General features: G+C 43.8%; 1 protein-coding gene across 1 annotated transcript in view; it reads left to right on the top strand.

The window, feature by feature from the left end:
• Positions 1–9,193: 9,193 nt before the first annotated feature.
• The window catches only part of Pappa2 (pappalysin 2), a 240,625-nt gene continuing 230,733 nt past the window's right edge, over positions 9,194–19,085 (top strand). The window contains exon 1 of the mRNA XM_026388519.2: positions 9,194–10,103. Coding sequence (XP_026244304.2) covers positions 9,194–10,103 — 910 coding nt within the window. The remainder of the gene's footprint in view (positions 10,104–19,085) is intronic.

The following is a 19,085-nucleotide window of genomic DNA, read 5'->3' as shown; positions in this document are numbered from 1 at the left end:
TAACATATATAACAGGGACAGAATTTAAAAACCCTCAAGAGGAAATTTTCAAATTTAGAGGAAAGTCAATCAGAATTACTTCTGATTTTCTAGTACAAACTCTAAAGGTCAGGAGGACTTGAAATGACGTGTATATGTTCCAAATCCTGAAAGAAAATAACTATAATCCAAGATTGCTATATCTAGAAAAACTATTTTTAAAAATTGAAGAGGAAATAAAAACCTTCCTAGATAAGCAGAAACTAAGCCAGCACTACAGAATGTACTTAAAGAAATACTCTACATGAAAGAAATCAGTAATAAATCCCGGAGCTCACAAATGTTTTTTTTAAAATAAAACTCATTTGAGGAGTAGCTGAGCAAATGAGAAACAGGGCCACACTAAACAAATAAATCAAAACAGCAGAAAGTAATAAACCTTTCTATATAATAATATTGAATGTAAATTAGTCACTGAAGAAATTAGGGATAGAAGGAACTTACCTCAACATCATAAGGGCTATATACAAAAGACCCCCAAACCAACTTCATAGTAATTAAAAGAAACAGGCATAATGCATTAAAAAATAAGATTCAACTATATGTTGTCTGCAAGATACTCACCTAACAGGCAAAGACAGCCACAAACTGAAAGTGAAAAGATGAAAGTTAATATATTACGGGAATGAAGGTCCAAAACTAGCAGAAGTATCTACTCTCAAATCTGACAAAGCAGACTTCAGACCAAAATTAATAAGAAGAGTCAAAGAAGGTCACTTCATATTAGTAAAGGGTAAATTCAGCAAGAAGATATAATGATTGTAAATATTTGTGCCCTCAATGTGGGTGTAGCTAATTACATAAAAGAGACACTACTTGAAATAAAGCCCCAGACCCCAGTACAATAATACTGGGTGATTTAAGCATAGCTTTCTTACCAATATATAGGTCATCCACTAATAAACTCAGTAAAAACTCTTTGGATCTGAAAAATATAAATGAAATGGATCTAACAGACATCTATGGAATATTTTATACAATAATAGCTTTGTTCTCAGTATCCCAGGGAACCATCTCCGAAATAGACCATATTTTAGGCCACAGAGCAATTCTTAGCAAATATTAAAAAATGACATAATTCCTTTCATTTTATCAGATCATAATGGAATAAAGTTAGAAATATATAACAAAAAAACCCATAGAAAGATATAAACACATGGAGACTGAACAATACATTTTTGAATGATAAATATATGATAGAAGAAATCAGAAGAAAAACTAGAAAGTTCTTAGAATCAAACAAAAATAGTGATACAACATACCAGACCCTCTAGGACATTATGAAGCCAGTGTTAGAAGGGAAGTTCATAGTTATGAGAATCTATATAATAAAATCAGAACTATCCCAAATTAAAAAACCAATGATGTTTCTCAAGGACCATGTAAATGAAAAACAAACCAATTCCCAAACCAGTAGAAGGCAGGAAATAATTAAGATCAGAGCTAGAAATCAATGATGAACTTATATGCAAAAATCCTAAACAACATATTAGCAAATCATATTCAATAATAAACTAAGAAGATTGTACATCTGACCAAGCTGGTTTTATCCTAGAGATGCAAGGATGGTTTAACATACACAAATCAGTAAATGTAATTCATCACATAAACAGAATTTAGGACAAAAGTCACTTAGTCATCTCAGTAGATAACAAAGAAAGTTGAATTCAGCACCCATTCATGGTAAAAAGCACTGAAGAAACTAGGGATAGAAGGAACTTACCTCAACATCATAAGGGCTATATACAAAAGACCCCCAAACCAACTTCATAGTAAATGGGGAAAAATTGAAATGGTACAAGCATACCCATGTTTGTAGCAGTATAATTCACAGTAGCCAAATTATGGAACCAGCCTAGGTGTCCATCAACTGATGAATGGATAAAGAAAATGTGGTATATACACACAATACAGTTTTATTTCCTTTAAAATCTGAAACAAGATAAGGATGACTACTCTTACCACTCCTATTTAATATAATACTAAAATTCTAGCTAGAGTAATCAGGCATGAGAAATAAATACAAGGGATAAAAATAGGAAAGGAAGAATATCACTGTTTGCAGATGATGTGATCCTGTGCTTACAAGATCCAAGAAACCTTATTAAAATACTGCTAGAGCTAATAAACAAATCCAGCAATGCAGCAGGTTATGAAATCATCATGCAAAAATCAGTAGCTTTCCTATATACCAAAAATAAATCTGCTGAGAAGAAATCAGAAAAATAATTTTATTTACAACATCCTTAAAACAAACAAACCAACCCTAGGAATAAATCTAACCAAGGAGGTGAAGTACTCTATAATGAAAACTATATCTGCATAGCAAAGGAAATAATTAGAAATGTTAAGAGAGGATCTTCAGAATGGGAGCTACTCTTCTGACAGAGGATTAATGTCTAGAATATATAAAGAACTCAAAAAGCTTAACAAAAATCAAATAACCCTATGAATAAGTGGGAAAACGAATCAAACATTTACCAAAAGAAGAAATACAAATGGCCAATAAATATATGTAAAAATGCTCCACATCATTAGCAATTAGGGAAATGCAAAATAAAATTACAATGAGATTTCATCTCACATCAGTCAGAATGGCAATCATCAAGAATACAAATAATAATAAATGCTGGAGAGAATGTGGAGAAAAAGGAACATTTTTACACTGTTGGTGGGATTGTAAATTAGTACAACACTATGGGAATCAGTATGGTGTTTCCCCAAAAGACGAGGAATTTCCATTACACTCTATAAGCCAGCTATACCACTCTTGGGTATTTATTCTAAAGCATTAATGTTATCATACTCTAGTGGTACAAGCATACCCATGTTTGTAGCAGTGTAATTCACAGTAGCCAAATTATGGAACCAGCCGAGGTGTCCATCAACTAATGAAAGGATAAAGAAAATGTGGTATATATACGCAATACAGTTTTATTCAGCCATAAAGAAAAATAAAATTATGTCATTTGCAGGAAAACGAGTGGAACTTAAGAACATTATGTGAAGTGAAATAAGTCAAGCTCAGAAGGTCAAGAATTGTATGTTTTCTTTCAGATGAGGAAGTTTGAGAGGAAAAAGGAAAAGAAAGGTGGTAGTGAGGAGGAATCTTATAAAAATCAAAGGGAGATCAATAGAGTAGAGGAAATGGAAAAGGGGGAGGGAGGAGGGGAGGAAAATGGGAAATACTGGGAAACGATATTGAGCAAATCATACTATGTTATGTACATGTAGGAATATGTAACAACAAATCCCACAATATGTACAACTGTAATTTGCCAGTAAAACATTGTGGGGGAAAAAACAAATATGCTTTTGGTAAGAGGAAAAGCCTATGTACCAGCCTATGTACTGCTCTGGTTGGTGAGTTGCCTTGAAGGGCCACAGGTGAACCCTGTAGAGCTTTTCCTCCTGTGCTGAGCAGGCCGGGGCACAGCATCACTGAAGAATCTCTAACCCAGCTAAAGGACTTCACAAGCTGGTTCCCAGGCTCAAAATCCTCCAGGAAACACCCACTAAGGACTGTCACCAGGGGATATAGATCTCTGGCATATTGCCTTTTCTACACCACTCCCCTGAGGTGCTGGGAAGCCAATCAGGTCTTGATCTATTTGGATGAAAGGCAGTTTTCAAAATACAACCATTAACATTGCCAATAATTTATAATAGTAATTGTATTGTGAAAAAAGATAGGATTATCTAACATACGGAGCACCAAACAGTTCTACAGAAGATAGGGCTTCTCTTGGCTCAAAATTCACAAGAGAGGAGAGTGAAATCCACATTTGCATTTCCTTCTGAGTGCTATGTGAGCCTGAGTTACAGAGCACATATGACCAACAAAGATTTCCAGGGCATTTTTGACTGGATGTGGAACATGGGAGGCCAGTCTCTAGTTCTGCCTTCCCACCCAATGACATGCAGTTAGCTGACCAGAAAGACCCATGTGTAGCTAAAGGAGAAAAAAACTGGACAATGATTTAGGAGACTTGGATGCTATATCTGGCCCTGCCATTCATTGAGAGTTTACATCACCCATGAAAAAGGCAGCTGAGGTAGGATACCCTGAGGGGATCTCCAGTTACCCCTTGGAGGATAAAGCCACTGACTCCCAGTTCTGAGCACCACCGGTGGGGAGGGCACACAAAGCAAGGACCCAGAGCTTCCCTTGGAGCGCAATCCTTCAGAGGAGCTCAGTCCTTCCAGCACTAGTTGAACATGATTCCAATAAACATATTGCTGAAATGTTTGTTTCCGGTTGTCATTTTAGACTGCAAGTAGCTAAAACAGATCCGGCTCCTATATATAGATCCTGCGTTTGATTGTGTTCTGGGAGGCTTTTATTACTACGCTCCTTGGCTGGTTCCCAGCTAAGCTTTTCTGTCAAGGGATCCGATTTTGGAATCAGAAAGTCAAAGGATAAGTGACCATACTCAGGGGTCTCAAGCTCTCTCTTTCTCCCTAATGCTGTGTTCTGCAGGTGGCTGCCAGCAGGACTGGCTCCTCCCTCTGCTCAAAGCTTCCTAATAATAATGAGAATGCTAATGGAAACTGACCAGCCCCACAGTGCAGTAAGCAATGCAGAGCACCTCTGACCTTCTGGGCTTAAAGGAAACATCTTATAATTTGGATTGAAATGAAGTACAGATGATCACAAACAGCCCAATCTTGAGAGAAGAGGACCCAAGACCCTTGTGCATAGAACAAAGAAGGGGGCCCTTAAGAGTGGGTGGGTTTCTGGATTTTACTCCTAGATTCTCCAAGGGAGGATTTGCCAGGAACAACAAGGTGAAGGAAGGGAGGTGGAGGTGGGTGTTAAGGAGGAGGTGTGGGCAGGGAGGGAGGAGGGGACAGGGCTTTCCTTACAGAGACAAGGTTGAAGCTTTGCAGTCTGATTTTTTAAAAAGTGACAATCTCCCAGAGACAGTCCCTCTATGTGTGTCCTTTGTTTTCTCTGTCCCATTTCACAGAGTCCCCCTTCACCTGCTTCTGGGATTTCTTCCTGGTTAGCCATCCTGGTCTAACTGCCTTCCTGGTCTCCAAATTTCATGTGCCTCAGCACCTCTCTCTCTTCCCCTTCCTCTCTGTCTCTCCTGCCTCTCTCTTCCCCACTTCTTGCTTTCAGTCCCTTCTCCTCCCAGCCTCTCCTCTTTTTCCTACCCTCCTGCCCTCCCTCTTCCATCCCTCCCCTCCCCCTCACCTCCCTCCCTTCCTTTTTCCCCTTTCTTTCCTCTCTCCTCCCTCCCTGCCCTTCTCTTTCCCTCGCCCCCTCTCTGTCCTTCACCCCTCTCTCCCCTTGCCCATCTCCCATCCCCTCTCCTTCCTCCTCTCTTCCCTCTTTCCCTCTCCCTCCCTCTGCCTCCCGTCCTGGTCCTTGTTTATCTGTGAGCTCCCATTTCTTGCCTTATACATTTACCTGCAGCACAAGACACGGCTCCTCTTGCAAAAACTGTTTAAGAAATCCACATCCTCTCCCTTCATTCCTTGGGCATTTCAGAAATTATATTCCTCCCCCAACTACCCCCGTCAAAATAAAATGAATGCAGCCAGCTCCTGCTGTGTGTCCTTAAATTCATTCCCTCCAGCTTTGCTGGTTTGAAAGCCTGTACCCTAGAAGGGGCCTCCTGCATTTGCTGGCAACCCTGCTCCAGTCTGATCGCCACAGATAGTGCTTTGGAGTAAAAAAAAAAAAGGGGGGAAAAACCCTCTGTTGGAGATTTCAAAACAGATTCTACCAGCTTTCAAATCCCTGCACTTGCGGAGTGGCGGGTTTGAGGAAGAGGGGATGGGGACTTGGGGTGTGGGTGTTTGTCACAAACACATAAGCAACAGAATTTATATATGTATAGATCTGGGCTTCCCTTGGCATGTTTTTGGTGTCTTTTTCCCTGGCATGGAGGGTGGGTGCTGTGTAAGTCTGACTTCTCTCATACTTCTCGGGTTTGGGGTGTGTGTGTGTGTGTTTGTGTGTGATGGAATTGAGGAGGGGGTGCTGTGTTTTTGATCTGATTCACTTGACAGATTATTTGAATCCAACCCACCTTTCCGCACATGTCAAACAGATGGGATCATTGTTAAAAGCCTTGAGAGCCGGGCTGAGCGGTGGGTAAAGCAGGGAGGGGGAGCCAGGAGGGGCACCGAGGGGAGGAGGGGGCACCTTCCAGTGGCTTTGTGTGTTCACACATTGGAACTGACAGGAGCCCTTCTTCTCCGTGGGTGGGGGAGTGTTTGGGGGTATGGGGTTGATGGGGGGGGATGGAAAGGGAGAGAGGTGGGGTGTTGGTGGGCAGGGTTATGATGTCACAGCCAAAGTTACAACAGGAGGAAAACACAGACATGGTTCAACATTTTTTTTTTTAACTTTGGACTGCCAAGAGCTGAAGGAGAGTGGTGAGCAAAGGAATGAAGGGGAGAGAGAGAAACTAAGCTGGAAGCTTGAGTTTTGTGTTGCCTCTTGAAACCTTATGAATGGATTACCAGCAGCTGGGAGCCAGGAGAGACCTATAGGGGATGCAAGCTGCCTTACACTCTAACAGGGGGAGAAGCAGGCGGAATCCTTCTTCCCTGATGGGTTACCCTCCTTCCTGAAATGAATGGTAGGAAACCTTTTTTCTCAGGGTCCTTGGGGTGGCATGGTGGAGGGGGAGCTGGTTTCTTTTCTTACCTGAGTATTTTCCCTCTCTCTTCTTGTTTTCCTCCTCTCTCTTTCTCTCTCTCCCCCCTTTTCTTCCCTGCTTTTCTGTCTTTATACATCCCCCCTCCCCACTCCAAAGACTCAGTCTCTATTTTGATCTGCTACGGGGGTGGGGGGGGTGGAGAAAGAAAAAAAACTGAGTCAGAAAAGTGAATGGAGCTAGAGAAGTGATAAGAGGAAAAAGGATAAGCAGACCGAAGGGTGTCTGCTTAGTAATGCCCACGTGCCTGGACTGATAGCCTCAAAGGGACTTGCTTTGAGGCTCCAGTAGATGCTTCTTGGGGAAACAAGGTGTGCTGGGGGTGGGGTGGTTAGGACACAGCCTTCTTATAGCAAATAGATGAGTTATTAGCTGGGTGGAGGAGTTTAAAAGACAATGTGGGGTCCCAAGGCTGAGGAGGCAGTGAGGTCTTCCTCTATGGTATTTGGGCTGCATGTTTTAGAATGTGGGCTACACAAGCAATGATTTTAAAAGTGTAAGTGATTTTTCTTAGGACCTGAATGAAGGACCCAGTGTACTGCTCTCTCTGTTTTGTACTACCTGTGGTCAAATGTACTTGGGTTGAAGAATGCTCTCTGTGTGTGTCCATCTGTCTGTGTGTGAAGATGTATACATGTATATAAAGAATGGGGATCCTTTGAGAAAGCTGGTGTGTGAGCATCTAGGCAAGCATGACAGAGGTTAGAATCACAGTATCTACCTCCTTGTTTTATCCATTCATTTCAAATCAGTTGAAAAAAATTGTTGCTTGAGTTTAGCTGTTCATTTTTGTAAATTACTTATTTTGGGCATCTCATTTGTTTATTTGCTCACTCAGCATATGGTGACTTTTACTAACTTCAGATTGAGGAACTTCTGAGAGGAAAAGAAGATCTATGTACTATGAAAGCATGGCATTTCCATTTAATGTTTCTCATAGCAGGATAATTGATTTCTCCTTTCTCCCAATGTTCAATATGAAGTGAATTTAAGGTATTGTTCTTTTAAATCTGAAATGATTGATTGAAATAAGAAAAAATGCAGGAGATTTGTGAGAAAACAAAAGAAAGAGATGCAAATGGTCCTAAAAGGCGAATGTGGGCTTATTAGGGAGGTCCTTTCAAAATGTGTGTGTGTGTGTGTGTGTGTGTGTGTGTGTGTGTGAGAGAGAGAGAGAGAGAGAGGGAGAGAGAGAGAGAGAGAGAGAGAGAGAGAGAGAGAGGGAGGGAGGGAGGGAGAAGGTACACACAGAGTGCTCCAAAACAGTATTGATTGTTTGCTATTGATTGTGTAGGCTGCGGCTGCAGAGAGAGAAAGCCCAAGATGTTTACTGGGGAAAAGGGCTGTCCCCTGTGCCTGGGCGAGGTGGGGAGGTTTTCAGGAGGAAGGAGGGGACAGGAGGAGGTGGAGTGATGCACCAAACTTACTAGCTTTGACATCATCCTTGTCTTTAAATGAAAAAACAAGAAGATAATTACAGGCAGAGAGAAAGGGAGAGAAGGGGAAAGGAGAGACCGGAGGGAACAGGTCCTTGAAGTACACACTCTTCTTTTTGCTCTTTTCCCTGTTTTCCCAGGGACCCACAAGGCTCCCAGAAGGTGAAGTCAAGGGCTCTCAGACTCATTTGGTTAAGAGAACAGCAGACTGTCAACCCAGAGAAGAACTTTACGGAGACTTACCACATACCAACAAGTTGGAAGTGGATAAAAAAATACTTTCGGCCATCAACAACTCTGAGCACCAAGTGAGGGTAGTATCCTATCCTGTGCTGGCAGACTGGCAGCTGAATGGGGACCTGGCTGAGGACATCTGCAGAGGGAAAGTTAAGTACCAGCTTGGATTTTTGTGCTCCCAGATTCTTTTTGCATTTTTAGATGATAGCCATCAAATTGTGTGTCTGTGTATAAATTTGTTTATAGCAATTCTAGCAATTTGTTTTAAGGTGAGCATTATTTTGGGTGAAGGAGTACATAAAAGAAGGCAACCCCAAGGGAAGGAAGAAGAAAAGGAAATGAAAATTGGAAAATACTGTGTTTTTGAATGACTTGGGGGCAGCCAGGGGTATGCATAGGTGAGTGTGCTATTTGAGAGACTTTGGTTTATGCTCTACTTTCTAGTATCAGTGTGGGAAGGGATTATTGAAGAAGGAGCAAAAAGAAAAAGGAAATAAACCTGAGCTCTCTGGAAGGAAAGTCCAAGGAACCAAGAGCAATTAGCTTCATTCTGCAAGGACTAAACTAGAGCTGCGTGAGGGAAGCACCTGCCGTGCAGCAGTGGGGAAGTGACTGGCAGAGCTACCAGAGCAGCAGGTCCTCAGGAGAGGCTCTCCACTGGGGCAGCTTGACAAAGTTTGGTTTGTGAGGAGAACAGTTCCCCAGTGACTGCACATTCATTGCAGGCTGACTCTTCTTTTTCTCCCCATCATCCCAGTGTGGTACCCAGAAGTTGACTTCCGGCTCTGTGGGAGAGCTGAGGGAGGGATGATGTGTTTGAAGATCCTGAGGATAAGCCTGGTGATCCTGGCTGGGTGGGCATTCGGTACTGCCAACTCCGAGCTGGGCTGGACACGCAGGAAATCCCTGGCTCAGAGGGGACACCTGAATCAGGTGCTGTTGGAAGGGGAGCACTGTTGGCTGGGGGCCAAGGCTCAGAGACCCAGAGCTGTTCCCCAGCATCACCTCTTTGGGGTGTACCCCAGCAGTCCTGGGAACTACCTGAAGTCCTACCCTGTGAGGGATCAGGGAACCTATCCTGCAGGACGTACTAAACCGGACTCCATAAGAAAGGCTGTTTTCCAAGACCTGACTGAAAACACAGTGGGAGTGGGGGGGAAGCTGAGTGAGCATCCAGTAGCCCTGTGGGTAGGGGACAGTCCTATTGGGCAATCAGAGCCTCCGGGAGATGATGACACTTATCTTGGCAAACAAGGACTCAAGGAGTCTCTAGGTGAGGCTGTAGCTCGGGGAAGCTGGACAGTGGCTGCCGCCATTCCCGCCACCTCTCCATACCTGAAGGATCCTGAAGCGGAGAGCCAGGGAAAGGGCTGGGCCAAGTCCAGGCATCCTCGCCGAGTGGTGAAGAGGCAGGCAGAGGACGTGCCTGGAGACCCTGGTATCTCTCCTCTGCATTTCCAACCTTGGCCTAAGCACCCCCTTAGGCACAGGGTTAGAAACGTGTTGAAGGACAGCATCCAAGATGGTGGAGGAAGCCCTGACTGGGAAGCAGAGACCTTTAACCCCCAAGGAGGATTGTCTATCTTGTACTTCTCGGGGAGGCGGGAGAGGCTGCTGCTGCGTCCAGAAGTGCTGGCTGAGATTCCCCGGGAGGCGTTCACAGTGGAAGCCTGGGTGAGACCAGAGGGAGGACAGAACAACCCGGCCATCATCGCAGGTAATGACCCACTCCTGGGCTTTCTGATGTTCTGGGGAGTAGCGGGCTCCATTTTTGATGGGGTTAGACCTAGGGAGCAAGGTGGGGAAGGGGTCAGAGCAGGAAAGCCAGGAATAAGGACAGGGAGCTGGCCAGGGACAGGGAGGGGCAAGCCCTTTATTTATTAGCACAGCAGGACTCTGGACACCATCAAAGAGAAGATAATGACCTCTGCCATAACAGCATTGCCCCTGGTATGGATCTCATGTAGTTCTGTGCATCCTGCTTGCCCTCAGGAGATCTTGGCTTAGCTCTCTCACCTTTTTTAAAGGGAAAGGACTTTTCATCCTTAGTCAAAGGAGAAGGGGTCTCATACTCTGTTTCTCATAGTCAGTTTGGGATACCCAGACAACTTTGAAAATAGAGGAGAGTCCAAGACCTGCACAGTGAGTCATGCCCGGGCTGGTCCAGGCTGGGAGGGAACAAGACTGTCAGGCACACAGCCATCTTGTCCTGCCTGGTTGCCTTTTCTCTGAGCAGCCCTGAACGTACACAGAAAGGCACCACCTATTCCACATCTGGGGGTCTCCTTCATTTTGTCCTGACAGCAGTATACACAGACTAGGAACAGTAAGGTCTACTGGAAAAGGTGGGCACTCATAAGCCAGGGTCTTGGCTTCTAGCCCTGGCTGTTGTAAGAGGGATCTACAAATGAAACCTGGTATAATTCTTCGATGTTAATCAGAGACACCTGCCTGGAAGTTTTACCTATATTTATTCTTCTCTATACCCAGATGTTGGCTTTTTTGGAAAGTCACTCAGAAGGGAAAAGAAGTGAGTGGAGTAAGAATAGCTGCCTCTCTGACTGGGAAGCATGATTCAAGAAAGGTGTTTAGGGTTAGGCTTTCTATTTCATCACTTGTATCTCATTATCCTTTTGGATGGATCTCCCATGACAGAACCTAACCCCAAAACAAGACACATAGTAAAACAATTTAATTTTATTAATTTGGATTATCCACAGCACCCTTTGATCTTTATCTATCCCATTACATTTATGGAGAAACTGAGGCAACAAGACATGCCAGAGGTAGGCTGGGGATGGGACTTCAGAGCCCGTGAATTGCTTGACAGTTTTACAAAACAAAAACTTCTCAGGTTGCTGGAACCCTGCAAAGAAGTTTGAGAAGAGGGAAAGAAATCTGGAAAAGGAAGGAGCCTCTTCCAATGGAGTGTTACTGGAACATCCCTTCCGGACACTCTCTCTCTCCCCCTTTGGCTGTGATTTCTCTGTTGGAAGCTGGGATTCCCAGACACTGAGCACGCTTGGGTCTTTTGGTTTTGCTTTATTTTGGGGTGGAATAGGGGGTGAGGGAAGGGGAGAGAGAAGGGGCTGGGCTGTGAGCTAGGTGGGAGCAGAGAAAGAGTAGAAGGAAACCCTTTTTCTGGGGCCAAATGGAAGAAATAATGAGATGATTATCTGATCAGAGCTGGCAGTTTCACAGTTCCTCCCAGATGACTTCTTCTTGCTGCCTGATCTTGCTTCCTAGTACCCATCTGCCAGGGAAACTGCGTGCTTGCCGTCTAGACTGAAACCCATGACTCTGCTTACCCCTCCTCTTGCAGTAGCAACATAGAGACCTGGGATCAGTTTCTGACTGTAAAGAATTAGAGAAGGATCCAACAGGAAAATATGTGGGAGGCTCTGAGGGGCTCTTATTAAAGCTCAAATCTGGGGAAACAGATTCACGATTGTGGTACCTTACTGCTATCCTGTCCCTCCTGTGTCTTGTCTCATGCTCTACACAGAGGAAAGCAGTGATTTGATTTGATTGCAGTTCTCACATTCCTTGATGCACCTCCCGCAGCCCACCCCAATATACTGCTTCCCTCCCTTGCTCATCTGTCTGTCTGTCACCATCAACAGCCCTCACACAGCCACAGTGCATGCTCCTTCTTCAAAGTGTTCATCTGACTCTCTTAACCTCCCTAAGCACGTACAATTGGGCAGGAAATCTGTTGCAGTCAGTCTAGCTTCCAAGGTTTCTTCTATTCAAATCAAAGAGGTTCCTGTGGTATACTGGGATTTCCTCAACCTTCTCCAGGAAGGTTGAGGGCAGAGAACAGTCAGGTCCAGCTCTTCTCCACCTCCCACTCTGTTCTCTTCTTCAGTCTTGTGTACATCAGGAAGTACCCCATAAGGATTTAGGGTAAAAGTTGGTAAAAGATAGGGGTTGGAAACAAGGTCACCATCCTTCAGGATTCTAGCAGATGGGCTCCTGAGGATTTAGGCATCCTGTCTACTCATACTAATTACCACGGCACTCACCTGTGGACCCTGTGATTGAGAACCATGTAGTTACCAAACAAGGACTCAGGAATTCATTGCACCAAATTACTCCCCTCTATCAACAGGAAGCCCTATTCCTTCTCACCTAGCACTGGTCCTTGAGCTGGTCACTACCTGTTCCTAGGATGGTTGGCTTCCCCTATGCAGAACAACAATACAGAATCATGTCCCTGGGAGCTACAATGACTCAATTGCTGCAGTTCTGCTTTCTTGAGGATAGTCCAAGATGCTGCAAAGACTTAGCTCCCACACTCTTTTCCAACAGCTTTAAAAAATCAGCATATACTTACTTAACCTAATCCCACTTTCCCAGTCTTCATTCTACCAAACTTGAGGTGTTTTCTCTTGGGTAGAGGTCAACCATTGCAGAGAAGACCCCACCCCCAGAGGTGGGGCCTTGAGGAATACTTTCCACTTAGGGCACTAGGTGGCAGCGTTGCCTCATTACAGGAGAGCAGGAAGCCCCCGAGGGGGGACTGTGATTTCTTGGAGGGCTGTCCTGCCCTGGCCTCAGCATGCAATTTAATCATCCTCTCCCAGGATGTTGTTGGTAGGCATCTCTGGGGTTTAGCTTCATATAGGTTTTTTTTTTTAAGCTAATATGGCATTTTTAGGGGTGGTTGACTGACTTGTATTTGTAGCAACTAGTAAAGAAAGCAAAGCCAACCAGAGTTGTCCTCTCCTTCCACCCCCAATAATCACATTCTTTCAAAATAGGAAGCTGGACTCCAGAATGAACTGCCAGAATAGTTTATTTAGGGTGGAGGATGATGTGGGGCTCACAGACTGTAGGTGCTGAGGGTTTCTCTGGCCCCCAAGCAGGTGGGGCTTCCTGCAAGGCAGGCCTTCTGCAGGTACCTATTTCCCATAGCTGATGCAGATCAACTGAGGTCTAGGGGAGGGCTGCATGCAATGGCTCCCCTGGAGGGTACCCCCCAGAAGCAGCTGGTTGAGGGCCTGCCATTTAGGGCTGTGTGCCACTAAGGGTAGTTGGAGGCCTGGGGCCCATTTGGTTGGGCCATTGGAACTGAGTAGGGGAATAAGCCAAATTCTGTCCTATTTGGGGGAACACTTGTCGCTCCAGCACCCAACCCTGAAACCATCCTGTTCCCTTCCCGCCTTCTCAACTTCCTTTCCTCTCCTTCAACCCCAACATACACAAAAGAGAAAATTTAATAGGTTCCTCCGTACCCATAATTGATTTCAAATGTTCCCTGAAGTGGCCCAGCTGAGTAACCACCTGCAGCTCCAAGATGCAGGAGACTGAGTCACTAAGTCCATGGCAGGACTGGAGCCCAGGTTTCTTCATCCAACAAATATTTATTGAGTGCCTGGCCATGTAGAGTGCAGTGAGCCACTGTGGGGAATACAAAGATGTCTAAGAAACTGTCCCTGAGGCGAGGGCAAGTTTTTCTCCTCTGAGGATCCAAGTTTTATAGCATGTCCCAGTGTGGAATTTGGAAGGGAGACAGATCTGGAATCAGGTCTTTTATTGACACTATCAGGGCTATGGTCCTTGGCAGTTCACTGAACGTTCTGAATTTTGGTTTGTTAAAATTGAAAAATGAGAAAAAACCCAACTATATATATATATATATATATATATATATATATATGTATATATATATAAATGTATGATTCCATCTTAATAAGAAAAAATCTTAAAAAGAAAGAGAAGAAAAACAGAAGACAAATGAGATAATGTCTTGCAGAGTTATTATGACGTTTTAATAAGTCATGTATATAAAGTGTGCAACACAGGGCCTGACCCAGGGGGCTTATTTATGACATGGCAGGTGTTAACAGTGGGTAGCTCCATTACTAAGAGCTGTGTATCAACCCATTCCTCTTTGGTTCTAACCTACTAGCCTCTCATTTTACTGTAGGTGAGATATTAGAGATATTAACTTTTTTTTTTAAAAAACAGCATGGTCTCAGGATAATTAAGGACTAGAATCAGAGGCCTAAAAGGATCCATTTATTTTATTTTTTAAAATTGTCTTTTTTTTTTTTTTTCTAGCTTGGGCAGCAGTACTATTTCAAATAAATTGGACAATGGTGCTAAAGTTTCTTTGGAACTATAAGCCCTTTGAAAAGCTGATGAAAGCTATGCTCACTCTCTAGAAAAATGTACATGTTCACATGGCTTACATAACATTTAGGGCTTTCTGGATTTCGATGGCCAGGGTCTGCTGACATTAGTCCATTGTTCAGAGCCTATTGATGGCTTTTCTGTTTTGAATGACATCTAAAAAATGAGATTTTTATCAGATGCCTTGACATCCTCTTCTCTCCCAATGAGGGAGCTTTGTATTCAGCGTAAAGAGTTTTTCAGTGGAATATGGAGCTTTGCAGAAGACAGATTCATATAGATGTAAAGAAAATAGAAAGGAGGGGGCACATGTGCTGTAGCTGTCTTTACCCAGCAGGACTCCAGATTTACATTCATACTCTTCACAGGGCTCCTCTGAAGATGAAGTTTCTATGACCCTCCTCCTTAGCTCTCTTCCCATATGCAGCAATAGTCAAAGTCAGAATGTGTGTCCTCATAGGACCCTAAAGGGATGGCCCAGTTCCTGTTGCCAGCTCCCAACCAGGACCTAGCTATGCAGTAAGGCCACAGAGCCCTATCCTTGGTGTAGAAGAGCTATACGAGCCATCCCATCGAGGTGTTGTTGGCCTCTGGGGCGGGTTTGCCACTGTGATGATGAAGAGATACATGAATTTTATGTCCAAAGAGGGCATGTGCCTGATGGCTGTAAACTAGCAACTCAGTCTAGGAGGGTTCCCATAACGTGGCTTTATGACCCTCCAGAAGAGAGGCAGTATGGGGACGTGAGGTGTGTGGTTAGAGAGGTAAAACAGAGTGCCACCATGACCTTTTGCAGCCCACTGTAGGCCCTTGTCCCTGAAGACTTCTCTGCCTCCCCATGTGAGAGCCATCTCTTCTCTGCTCCAGCGATCCTTTGTGTGAGCTTTCCTGGGGTGCGGGTTGCTTCTTCCTTACTAGGTATGTGTGTGTGTCATTTCTATCAACTGAAAATTTCTTGGGAGCCAAATGCATTTATGATTGACTTTTGTCATCACAAAACATCTATCACAATATTAGAATCTCAGTTAAGTTTGTAGAGTAATGTAGAAATTTAGATTGCTGGATGCCCATCAGGGGTGAGTGAAAGGGAAAGGGAAACTTCTGATGCTGGAGGCTCTTTGTGAGGATCCAGGGCAGTGGCTTTCAAATTCTGCTTTTGCTGCTTACAGAGATGTCTTAGGGGCTTCTTAGGGAAACCGCTGAGCCCAGGGCTCTCCTCCACTTCATCAGGAATAGCCCCTCTCTTACCTATTTCAGATGAGAAAACTTTTGATGACTTTAAGAAAATTCAAACCCTACAACTCTTGGCATGTTATGGTCTAGGGCCACATTGGCTCCAAATCCAGAACCGCCTTTTCTAAATAAAGTTTAATTGGAACAGAGCCACACATCTGATTATGTGTTTTCTGTGGCTTCTTCTCTATTGAATGGCAGAGTTTAGTAGTTTCAACAGGGACCTTATAGCCTGCAAAGCCTAAAATATTTACTGCCTGGCACTTTGAAGAAAAAGTTTGCCAACCCCTGTTTCTTCAGCATTGTTTCTGGAGTGTCAATGTGACAGAGATCAGTTGGGACAGCTGCTCTGGGAGTATACCTGGCAGCAGATACATAAAGAACATGGCTTGCAGGGGCACAGCTAAGGAAACTTGCATCCACCAGGGACCCCAGCACTGTGCTCTGAAGAGCCTCACTGCAGTTGCATGGAGGCCCCACACCCTGGGGGTGGCAGGGAGAATGGCAGAGCAGGCCCTGGGACACAGTTGACTCTGGCTCCAGGACTCTCCAAAGCTTAGCAGAGCAGTTCTTCGACTGCTCAGCAGTCTACAAGGCTTCCACCCAGCTCCTCTTCCCTCTGTCCTCTCTCAGGGTCGGGCTTGCATCATGGACTGGTGGCTCTCCCAGCCTTTTCTGGCTCCTTCCAGATTTCCTCTCATAGTTGTCTCCTCTAATAAAATCCTTGCATATTTAATCCTGTCTTGGCATCTACTTCTTGTGCTAACACAACTTTCTAATCCAAATGCAGTTTGGACTCAGTAGGTCTGGGGCAGCTTGAGGTTCTGCCTAACAGGCTCCTAGGTGCTACTGCTGCAGAATATGTGTGGAAGGGGCAGATTTTTTTCTGTAGAGGGACATCCAAAAATTTTTCTGACTCTGCAGACCATACAGTCCTTGTTGCATCTACTTAATTCTGGTATTAGGACATGCAAAGAGCCAAGGAAGGTACATAAATATATTGCCATGGCTGTGTTCCAATAAAATTCTCATTTGCAAAAACAGGTGGCAATAATTGGCCTACCCCTGCTATAGAGGGTTTGCCCCAAATGCCATGCTTCTACAATTCTCTCTTGTTTTGCTTCCTGTGCCACACCATCCAGAATAATGCCAACTGAAAGACTCTTGCACTACTAGTGAGGAGAAATATTATTTTTGCTTTAAAAAACAAAATTTGCAAAGTGTTCACAGGAAATAGTCATGCTAATTTCTAGGGATGAACATTAACTATGGGTAAAGTTTGTATGTATTTTATTTAGTCTTTAATATTTTTATTGATGAAAATTCATGTGCAGTGATCACCTTAAGGTTCTTTTTAAATAGTATATTGAGATATGCTATTACTTATTATTTATTACTTAAAGTTAGCATGTTTCAGTGTATGTATGCTTAATATTTTTAGCATCTTTAATGTTAAAGAATTATGCAGCTGTTACCACAATCTAATTTTAGGACACATTTATCAGACCCAAAAGAAATACCATTAGCACTGTCCTTCCTAAATTCATCGTAGGCATAGGCACACCACTAATCTACTCACTGTCTCAGCAGATTTACTTGTTCTGGACATTTCATAAGATATATGGCTATTTGTATTTAGCTTCTTTCACTTGAGGTTTGCCATATTGTACCTTACATCAGAGCTTCATTCCTTTCTGAAGTTGAGCAATACTCCATAGATATATTCTGTTTTATTTATAAAGTCATTAGTTCATGGACATTTCAGTTGTTTCCACTTTGGGCTATTATGAATAAAGTTGTTGTGAACATTATGCACAGGGGAACATATTTTTTTATTTGGGGTTGGTGGGCAGATAGATGTTGGCAGAAGAATTTCTGGGTCAGATGGTAACTTTATGTTTAGCTTGCAAGGCATTGATTGGATTGTTGTAGAAAGTGGCTGCACCATTTTGCAATCCCCACCAATTCATTAGGGTTTGGTTTTATATGCCGTCCCTCGAAAATCAAATGGTCTGCTGTGGCATCACTGGTGAGTAGGACTTTGTCACTGTGAATGTCTGATAAAGCATGAGATCTTGGAGAAATGTGCTGTTGTCTTGCACAATCAGAAGAGATGCCTGGACCTTTGATGCCAAGGCCCCTGCAATCCCAGGGAACTTTACTGGTTGAAATGGGGACTCTTGTCACGCTCTCTTCTCTAGCTTCTTGTGGGTATCCCAGGATGGATTCGTCTTTCATGAACTGGTATCTGCATTTGGGGAGCTCATCTTTGATCCAGAGTACATTACTTTATGTTATCTCCCACCTTATGAATGCTGAATTACAGGCTTATGGGGGACACTCAGCCACTCAGAAAAAGCCACAGTGTACCAGATTCTGATACAGAAAGAAAAGGAGAAGAGAAACAGAGCAGGGAGGAAGATGGAGCCCACATAGCTCACTTATGAGGCCAGGGCTTTTTCTGGGTCTTGCCCCAGGTGAGAGCCTGGGCCCACTCTGTTAAAGGATTGGTGTCTAAATCAATTGGTGTCCCAGGCTTCTATCTGGGACTTTGGAGTTGAGCTATTTTCTGGGGTGTGTGTGGGGTAAGAGGGATTTCCATTGAGCATGGCACTGACCATCCTACTTATCACTCTGCAGCTTCAGTGCCTACCACCTATAATTACTCTCCCTCTCATCATTCCCCCAACCTTTAGTTAGTGTGAAAGAATCTCCTAAGTCCTTTTGATCCCAGAGAGACAATGTAGTGAGTGAGGTTTAACCGACCCAGACCCAGGTGGTAACATGGTTACTCATTCCCCATCCTCTTTGAGCCTTGTATTTACTCTCAGAATTTGGGATGAGATAGAAACCCATAAGGACTCTGGGTGCAGTTCTAGAGTGAAGTACATCTTTATGTTAGAAATACTCAGGAGTGACAGAGGCAGGGCTGGAGAATAGGTCTCACCTACTTTCTTTGGGCTTTTGGTAGCCCAAATAAATTCAACATTTTGCCTGTCACCAGCAATACTACATCCTTGATCACCTCTGCTTACTCCTCTGTGCACTTCTTTCTTGTTCCTCTGAGCATCTAATTCATTCAGAACGTGCATGCCAGGAGGTCTGGCTCCTTCTCTTTCCTGTTTTAGTCCATGCCTTGAGGAGGCCAAATAAACACCTTATTTGGTGTTTATTAAGAGGAAGGCAACACCTTAGTCTGGATCCTGAGCCTCATATGCCGAATATCCATGCTTTGGTTCCTGATGTCATAAACAAGTACATAAATCCTGGGCTTCAGCCCCGGAATACATGGAATTAGGTTACTCTGGGGGCGCATCAAATCTATTTC

This window comes from Urocitellus parryii, chromosome 9 (genome assembly GCF_045843805.1).
Source record: "Urocitellus parryii isolate mUroPar1 chromosome 9, mUroPar1.hap1, whole genome shotgun sequence".
Classification (NCBI taxonomy): Eukaryota; Metazoa; Chordata; class Mammalia; order Rodentia; family Sciuridae; genus Urocitellus; species Urocitellus parryii.
Note: the sequence above shows the minus strand (reverse complement) of the source record. Positions and strands in the feature narration are given on the sequence as shown.